The 8,896-nt window shown below is 44.3% G+C and overlaps 1 protein-coding gene across 3 annotated transcripts in view; it reads left to right on the top strand.

The window, feature by feature from the left end:
• The first annotated feature begins 164 nt into the window (after positions 1-164).
• LOC117416563 (uncharacterized) overlaps positions 165-8,896 on the top strand; it is a 45,524-nt gene continuing 36,792 nt past the window's right edge. For all 3 annotated transcript variants that reach the window (XM_034027725.3, XM_034027723.3, XM_034027726.3), the window contains exons 1-10: positions 165-323; positions 606-659; positions 743-903; positions 1,355-1,425; positions 2,561-2,726; positions 3,547-3,684; positions 4,201-4,384; positions 5,536-5,675; positions 7,286-7,389; positions 8,387-8,552. In XM_034027725.3, coding sequence (XP_033883616.3) covers positions 272-323; positions 606-659; positions 743-903; positions 1,355-1,425; positions 2,561-2,726; positions 3,547-3,684; positions 4,201-4,384; positions 5,536-5,675; positions 7,286-7,389; positions 8,387-8,552 — 1,236 coding nt within the window. In that variant the 5' untranslated portion in view covers positions 165-271. The remainder of the gene's footprint in view (positions 324-605; positions 660-742; positions 904-1,354; positions 1,426-2,560; positions 2,727-3,546; positions 3,685-4,200; positions 4,385-5,535; positions 5,676-7,285; positions 7,390-8,386; positions 8,553-8,896) is intronic.

The raw sequence follows: 8,896 nt of genomic DNA, 5'->3' as shown, positions 1-8,896 counted from the left end.
GTGAACGCAGGCTTCAGTCTGGTTTTCAATCAGGCTGGGAGTTTTGGGGGTTGGGGGTGGCGGTCTCTTTCTGATTGGTCGGGGGTGTTTTTCAAGCCCACCTCACGTCTCCTGAAGGCTGAAATAGGCAAGTCAGCTTGGCAAAGAAAGTCTCCTTTCACAGTGCTGCTGCAGGCCAGGCTGCTGCTGCTGCTACGTGCCCAATGAAAGGATTTGCTGTGCTGTTATAAATGTTATAAAAGTCTGGTCAACTTGAGATTTTTATACAGCCATGGCTCTACAGGGGTCTCTGCTGCTCTGTGCTGTGGTCGCCACTCTGGAAAGTAAGCAATTTTTTTTTCTTTTTATTTAATAATGTCGTACCTGTACTTAATACAGTAGCGGGGTGTGCTGTAAGGGTTACGAGCGCTACACAATGTTGTAAGGTGCTGAGTCAGTACCCAGTTCTGTACAGCATGTTAGAATGGTACCTTTTAGAACTTAAACACAACAAGGGTTCCATAGCAGGGCTGAAGGAACCATAGAACACCCTGGAACCCTAGCAAGTGGTAAATTCCATTGAGAAAGCCACCCTCACATTGACTGTAAATGTTCTTTTTGTCCAGTAGGTACTTCATTTGCCAGGCTGGAAGACCTGCCTTGTGCTTCCTCGTGCACTGGTTTGTATACCCGCAGCTCAAGAAACTATTTTCAAAGCATTTTTGGTTTGCATCATGTGTAACAACACTGTTTACATCTACAGGTAGCGACAATGTGAGTTACCAGAAAGGATCCAGGTATACTTACAAGTACAGCACGGAGACAAGCGCCTTTCTGCTGGAGAGCCGCTCTGCAAGCACTGGACTGGCCCTCGACAGCCTGGCTGACATCGAGGTTCTTCACAAGTGCCTCATGGTTTTAAAAGTACGCAGGCATGCTTTCTGTGGCAGAGAGATAGCTATACCTACACATCAGCCAAGGCCTTTATCAGACAACACGGTCTGTGTCTAGACTTCTGTCTGGACCTCAGCCTAGTGCCTTAAAGGTTGATGATGGCATGTTTAAATCAATGCTATTTTTCTTTTTATGTATTTATGTATTCCTTTCGTCATGGTACATCTATTGGCTGCACACTGTACTGTATTACTTTGTTGTTAATTCAGGGGACAATGTATTGAGAATGTTAAGCAGGATTTTACTCATTTTGAAATCTCCTCTGTAATCAATTCTCAAATATTATGTCAAATATTATGCTGTCCTGCAGTTCATTAGTAACCTCCATGGTTTCAGTGTAGAGGAGCTCCACCATGTGCAGTGCTGTCAGTTCTGTATTGTTTGTTGTTGCTTTTCTAAACGTTTCTTGTTTCCTCTCCAGCTGAGAAATGTACAGATCAAGAGGACATCAACAAACAAAGAGGATCTGATGCCGAGTCAGGACCGGCTGAGGTAATACTAATGCTGATTCCCAGACAGACAGCAACAAAAACAGCCACCAGCCAGTGCACCACCAGCACTGAGAGATGCACCTCACACACCTCACACACCTCACACACAGCCACAAACAGCCAGGCCATAGCAAGACAGAAAATATATGTTTAAAACAAAAAGCTGTTGTGTAAGACAAGAGCTGCCAAGTCCAATGACTTGCTGGCTGACCCGCTTGGAGTAGGAGCAGCTAATATATGACTGTGCTTCATTTTATAGGGATTAAGAGAGGTGCATGTTTTCAATCAAAGCAGCTTGGAAGCTGACAGTGCAGCTACATAAAAGAAAACCCAAAGAGAGCTGTGAGTAAACAGGAGAGGGCTGTGATCCAGGAGCCCCAGGTGTGCAGACCGGGGGTAATTTACTGGAGTAATTGATGCCTCCTGTCAGTTCACATTTCACTGTTCCCTTCAAATACAAATTGACATTAACTGGCTTACTGCACTGTGCATAATTTGTTTTTACACTGCAGTCACTGAATTATACAGAGTTTGGCTCTTGACTGCTAGTAAATCAAATAAGACACTTTCTCAGTCACAGTGTAAAATAATGATACACCATGGAAAAAATATTCAAGTATTTGGAATTGAAATTGAATGACCTGTCAGATGAGATTTTGCTCAGTTTATTAAAAACACAACATAATCAATCTGACTGTGCTGAGCATGCAAATGTGACTGCTGCTGTTCAGACCAGAAGCATGACTTGGAGTTTGCTGTGCTTTCACTGTGGAGCTGAATGGGCTTCTTTCTACATGTGTGCTCACCATGCATTCATCATTCAGCTCTACTAATTTGTTCTGGGTTTGTGTGTTCTCCATGCTTTCAGTTTTACTGTAAGTTCTATTACCATGTAATTACATAACAGCTACTTTGTCATTACTAATTATTAACCCTTTAGAAAGTACTGTAAACACGTATTAATAAAACATTACAAACTCGTTCATGGCATTAGACCAAAATCTAACATGAATTCATGGTGAGAATGGAAAGGGTTATCAGGAACAGAACAAGGGCCCCTATTAAATCAAATTGTATGCTACTGCTAGTATTTTTTCTTTTTTAGTTCCTGTGTAATTCCGTTGTTATTTCCACAGAGAATCCCTAGAGAAATCCCCATTGCAGTTTTCCTTTCAAGACGGGAAGATTCCTGAGATCTGCCCCTCAGTGGATGAGCCCACCTGGGTGCTGAATATAAAGAGAGGGGTGCTGAGTGTGTTCCAGAGCTCACACGCAGCGAGCAGAGAGGAGACCCTGGAGGAGGTGAGAGAACCCTTGCAAGAGCTTCCATAGTGAATGCATAGCAAAGTGGAATAAAGCACAGCGAAAGCATGGTACAGCACAGGTAAGCAGGGTAAATGCATAGTATAACTGGAAAAATGCAGTGGAAAAATGCAGTGGTAAACCTTTATAAGAGAGGACACATTCTCAATTCAAGGGATGCTATCGTGGCACAAACTGACTAGCAGCAATATATTTTAGCTGCTTCCACCCTGTCATACGTACATCATTCAGCATTCATTTCTGCTCAATGTGTATTTACTGAAACTACACTCTGTAGTGTTTTAAGTTGTGCAGTTTGTTATACAGGCATTCTAGAACGTATCCAAATGCACACAGAAATCAGTGTCAGTTCATTCTAGAACGTATCCAAATGCACACAGAAATCTGTGTCAGTTCATTCTAGAACGTAACCAAATGCACACAGAAATCTGTGTCCGTTCATTCTAGAACGTATCCAAATGCACACAGAAATCTGTGTCCGTTCATTGTAGAACGTATCCAAATGCACACAGAAATCTGTGTCCATTCATTCTAGAACATATCCAAATGCACACAGAAATCTGTGTCAGTTCATTCTAGAACGTATCCAAATGCACACAGAAATCTGTGTCAGTTCATTCTAGAACGTATCCAAATGCACACAGAAATCTGTGTCAGTTCTTTCTTTTTTGTAGGTTAACATCAACAACAAGCACATGTTTTTCCCTCAGCTGTGGCCTGTTAAAAATGGATACGTTCCTTGACAGAGTGTAATTTGATTAGTCGTGCATGTAATCGGTTTGTTTGCCCTCTCTTGCAGACTGACGTATCTGGCAGGTGCTTGACGAGCTATGAATGGAAAGGCCCCTCCCTGGTGAAGACTCGTGATCTGAAGCGCTGTTCTCACCGAGGCCTGGCTGTCACCTCGCTGGACTCCGTCCCCCTGCCAGACAGTGATGTGAGTCAGGACTGCAGCCTGCCCAGGCTCCCTGAGCCTGCACATACAAGCACACTCCCTTGTAACTAGACCATACCAAACATTCGCTCATCCAGTAGTCTTTTTTGGAGTCTTTCACACATACTGTGTTCATAGGTTTAACAAACATTATTACATGTAGACGGACACACACTTGAGTTCAGAACTCTGTGATAGTGGTCTGTTCAGCATACTGTTTCACAAGAAAATGAATCATGATATCATCACCAGCATGCAGCACAGGTAACCCCATTGTTGGACTAGTTTGTTGAATGATGTCACTGCTGTGTCAGCCAGAGTAATGCTGTCACTGCAGTGTCAGTCTGAAATTCAATCACTAACAATGTGACTGTTGTGTCAGCCTGTATGATGATGTCACAGTTGCGTCAGCCTTCAGGATGATGTCACAGTTGTGTTAGCCTATGGAATGATGTCACTGTTGCGTTAGCTCCCTGAATGATATTGCTGTAGTATCATCTGCCATCGTTGTTGTTTCAGGGACAGCTCCTGGACTCCAGTCTGGAGTGTGTGCAGAGCTACAGGGATGGGGTGATGGAAGAGGCCTCCTGCACTGAAGCGAACCTCCTCACTCCCTTTTCCCGGGATGCAGGGGGTGCCCAAACAAAAACACTGTCTACATTTAAACTGCTCCGAGTCCAGGAAGGGATACCAACAAACAGAGGTGAGCAAGGAACAGAAGACACATGTCCCTGATAATAAGAGGTTTCACTTACGTGACAAACTGGGATCTATTCCATTGTTCTAGATCATTTGAACAGAGCACACTGTCACGTTAGTTGGGTAAGCTTCTGTCCCTCTCTCTCTTTCTCCCTGTCTCTCCTCCCCAGATTGCCAAGCAGTCATTAGCATTTGAATTCATCACTAGACTATTTCTATTTCCTGCTGCAGATGCCTGTTTCAGTCTCTGTTACAGACTGCAGGTCTTGGCCCAGGACCACGGGGAGGCAGCTGCAAGCTTTATCCATCCAGGCAACCATCACTTTTTAATTGGAGGCATGTGATAAATGATTCAGTGATTTAAGGTCTAAAAAGAGTAAACAGTTTGATTGTCCTTTCACTCGAAATAAAAAAAACGCAGTTTGGCATAGTCTTTCCCAATATTTTGTGTTGTTTTAAAACCAGAGAGGTTTCGATGTAAGATGCCTGACACAGTGTAACACCAGACAGTTTGTGTGTCTGGAGAAAGTGCAGTGAGAGGGAAAGGGAGAGTCAGTCACCTGGCTGCCATATGTCTCTCCTGGGGTGTCAAAGAGGCCGTGTCGGCTCCTCGGGGGGGGGGGGGGGGGGTCATGCTCTGTTTACCCACATGTCCTGTTTATACTCACTGGACTGCCCAAGCTGCTCAATCTCTTTCCCATACAGAGGGAAACCACAGCCACAGCAGGGCAGCCCGTCTCAAGCCCTGTCCAGCCAGCAAGGACTGGGTTCAGCATCCTGCAAAAGCAATGGAGTTACTGACACAGTCATCCGTATCTTTAAACACTGAGTCATAAGACAGACAGATGTTAGCAAGTTGACTTGTTGTTGAAACGTTTATCTCATTGTATAAATCCATGTGCATAAAGAGGAGTCCATAATGCACACGCTCGCTTCTTGGGTCTCTCATTGAAATATGCTACAGTTGGCACACACCAAAGTTTAATTCTGTAGTAGAAAATAAAACGAACGCAATCATTGAGACTAGCTGAGCTGATTTCTACTTGAGCGGTCTGTCTTGAACTGTTGTTTTGTGGAGGACAGAAGACAGCTTGCTAGCTCTGAGTGCTTTGTGAGAGTGGCCCCTGAGCTCCACTGTCTTTGTTCCTCTCCCAGACGACTCCAGGGAGGTTTATTCGAGCAGTCTGCTGTACGAGAGAGAGGATGGAGGGGAAACAGGGACGAGAGCATCTACAGCAGAGCAGGCTGCCGAGACTGTGAGGAAGCTCTGTGTGACAAAGGGCCTGCATTACGAGGTGAGCTTTAGCACTGTCCACCCTGCAGAGCTGTGTATAGTACCAGTGCAACAAGCTTCCCAATCCAGTATCAAACACGTAATAATCGACAATAATCAACGCACTGAGAGCACTTTATTATTCTGAAGTAATAGCAAAAATACCGATGAAAGAATGCAAATACAATTGAAAACATGAACTAATGTACTGCGAGGTGACAAAAAGGGCACCAGTGCAATTAACTGATATATGTATATATGTATATTAAATAGGGGTAGTGGTACTGTATAAAACGATAGCAATGCTGCACATTATATATCTGTTTGCAATGCATGTGAATGGGATGGAAAGTTTCTGCTCCTTTCCCTTTCTCGTGTGTGGGTTATCCTTAAGTAGCTTGCGCGCTTCCAGACCCAAGCTGGTTTGATATTACCACAGCCTGATCTTTTCAGTGTGAGGCCAAGTGTGTGGTGTAACGCAGCCTGGCTGTTAGCAGGGCTGTTTCACTAACACAGCTAGAGAGGGAATCAAGAGGAGTCCCTGTCGTTCCTGGCACTCCAGCTGGGAAAGTGACTTTTTAATTATAGCACTAAACATGTTATTAGAAGGCCTTTAATGAAGTCAACGGCTGTGCACGAATATTTACTGTATCATCTGTGAATCTGTATTTCACCTTTCCCGATACGATCAATTCCATATGTCTGGGTCCTACCACATTCTGATACCCTTGATGTACAGTAATGTGAAGCCTCAATTTCAGGGTAAAATAAACACGCAGAGACATCTCAGTGGTGTTTAAATATTTCAATTCTGCGTGTTCTGGGCATTAATTGTAACTACAATATCAAAGGGCCCTTTTTTATAGAGATGTCACCCTTTCTCAGATAGACAGGTTAAGAAAGAAATAGCACACGTGAAGCCTAAGAACAGGGTTTTTTAAGTGCGACTTCACGCCTTCAAATGGGTTATATTATTAAAGGCTTTCTCAGTGTCTCATATGCTTGAACTAAGCATCTTCTTGCTTTACTAAAGGGTCAGTCCCATCAGAGGAGTATATATTTTTGTGAGCTCATATACTGTGACATATTGTCAACAAAGTTTGTGAAACAGGTTTCTTTTTTCGCTGCAGATCTGCCTCTCTGTGTGCTGTGTTCCTGTTGTTCTGTTTCTCTTCTCTGTATGCTGTGTTCCTGTTGCTCTGTTTCTCCTCTCTGGATGCTCTGTTTCTCCTCTCTGGATAGTGTGTTCCTGTTGCTCTGTTTCTCCTCTCTGGGTGCTGTGTTCCTGTTGTTCTGTTTCTCCTCTCTGGGTGCTGTGTTCCTGTTGCTCTGTTTCTCCTCTCTGGATGCTGTGTTCCTGTTGCTCTGTTTCTCCTCTCTGGATGCTCTGTTTCTCCTCTCTGTGTGCTGTGTTCCTGTTGTTCTGTTTCTCCTCTCTGGGTGCTGTGTTCCTGTTGCTCTGTTTCTCCTCTCTGGATGCTCTGTTTCTCCTCTCTGGATGCTGTGTTCCTGTTGCTCTGTTTCTCCTCTCTGGATAGTGTGTTCCTGTTGCTCTGTTTCTCCTCTCTGGGTGCTGTGTTCCTGTTCTGTTTCTCCTCTCTGGATGGTGTGTTCCTGTTGTTTCTCTTTTAGCATGCAGATCTCTTCATGAGCCTGGTGTTCCAACTCAGGGCCCTGTCTGCTGAAGCACTCGGTGACCTCTGGCAGCGCGCGTCCTTCAGATGCAGAGACAACTGGTGAGTGTCTCCCCACTCAGAGCTCCCCATTGAGACCGAATTTAACCCTCTAGGTACAAGGGACATATGCGTCCCGCAAATAAAAATGATGCTAACTTTCTTATTTTTGCAAGGAGGTACACAAAACAGGGTTTAAAATGTACTGACATCTTGGATCAGGTTGTAGAGTTTCTTTACTGGAATATGATAACGTGGTGATAGCAAGGGATATACCTTTTAGCGTTAAAATGATCGTTTCTGTGTAAGCATTTTTTAAAACTGTGTTTCATAGAGCCTGTGCCTGGGTTCCAGAGTGCTTTTCGTAGGGTGTGTTGCTCTCTGTATAAGCGCTCCCAGTCAAAGCTGGCTGCCCTGCTGTACAGTAGCAGTCTGTGTGGGGCTTGTTTGAACACATCTGGCTTGCTCACCGCTGGAAACCGTTCAGAGAGCAGCAGCCTGATTGATAGCAAAGTAAATAAGCAGGGTGTGTGTGTGTGTGTGTGTTAGTTCCTTTTGGGTTTCTGGTCACCCCAGCAATAAACTACTGAAGGAATGCCAGTGTGTTGAAAAAACGAGAGCTGGAGAACACAGGTAACCACAGGGACTGGAACCAGTTTGCACAATCTTTTATCAACACAGATTCTCCAGTTTACTAATATTTAGTGCATTTCGTGAGAATCAGTCCAATCCTAGACAACTTAAAAAAAAAAAAAGAAAAAGTATATTGCTATTTTAAAAGTAATAGGTACAGCGTCTGCAGAACGCAGTTTTATAATCTTTTATGAGAGTTTGTTTGATTGGTATCCTGAGATATGACTGCTAGGAAGCAAGGAAGGAAAAACAAGTGCTGGCACATGCGTTCTGATCCTATTGACGAATACATGCAGTTTCTATAACAGCATGATATCTGAGAAGGCTGACGTCTGTAGATAGCTGAGGCGTATAAAGCCTGTGCTTGTTGAGTACAAATCCTGTGCTAGCTGTGTAATACCCTGTCGCTGTGTGTACTCTGTTCCAGGCAGCCCCTGGTGGACGCTCTGCCAGCCTGCAGCTCTGAGGCCTGTGTGTCTCTGATAGCGGAGCTCCTTCTGTCCAGGGAGATGGAGGAGGAGAGAGCCACATCTTTCCTCACGTCACTCACCTTCATTCCACAGCCCACCGCCGGCATGATCGCCACTCTGACTGTGAGAACCTCCGGCACTCCCAATACAGATCATAAATGCTGCCCTGTAGCGTGAACACATGATAGCACATCGTGGTACACTTTGTATACAGATCACCTGGCAGCCACACAGGGTCTTGGCTTGGTCTGTTGCCTGTTTCAGAGATCCATGGAGTGATGTAATAGCTTTGCCTGAGAAGTGGACTACAGTGTCCGGGTACAAAACAGAAGCACATTGTACTTAAGAAAGGGATTGTAGCTAACACAATAAATCCATAAATTGTACCCATTTTGCTATTCCATTAGCGATGTAGGTCTCAAGTGTGAAGCTTTGAAGGACATTTTGCAAACATGGATCTTCATTTT

This window comes from Acipenser ruthenus, chromosome 12 (assembly GCF_902713425.1).
Source record: "Acipenser ruthenus chromosome 12, fAciRut3.2 maternal haplotype, whole genome shotgun sequence".
NCBI classification, from domain to species: Eukaryota; Metazoa; Chordata; class Actinopteri; order Acipenseriformes; family Acipenseridae; genus Acipenser; species Acipenser ruthenus.
The sequence above is the reverse complement of the archived record's forward strand: the minus strand, read 5'-3'. Positions and strand labels throughout refer to the sequence as shown.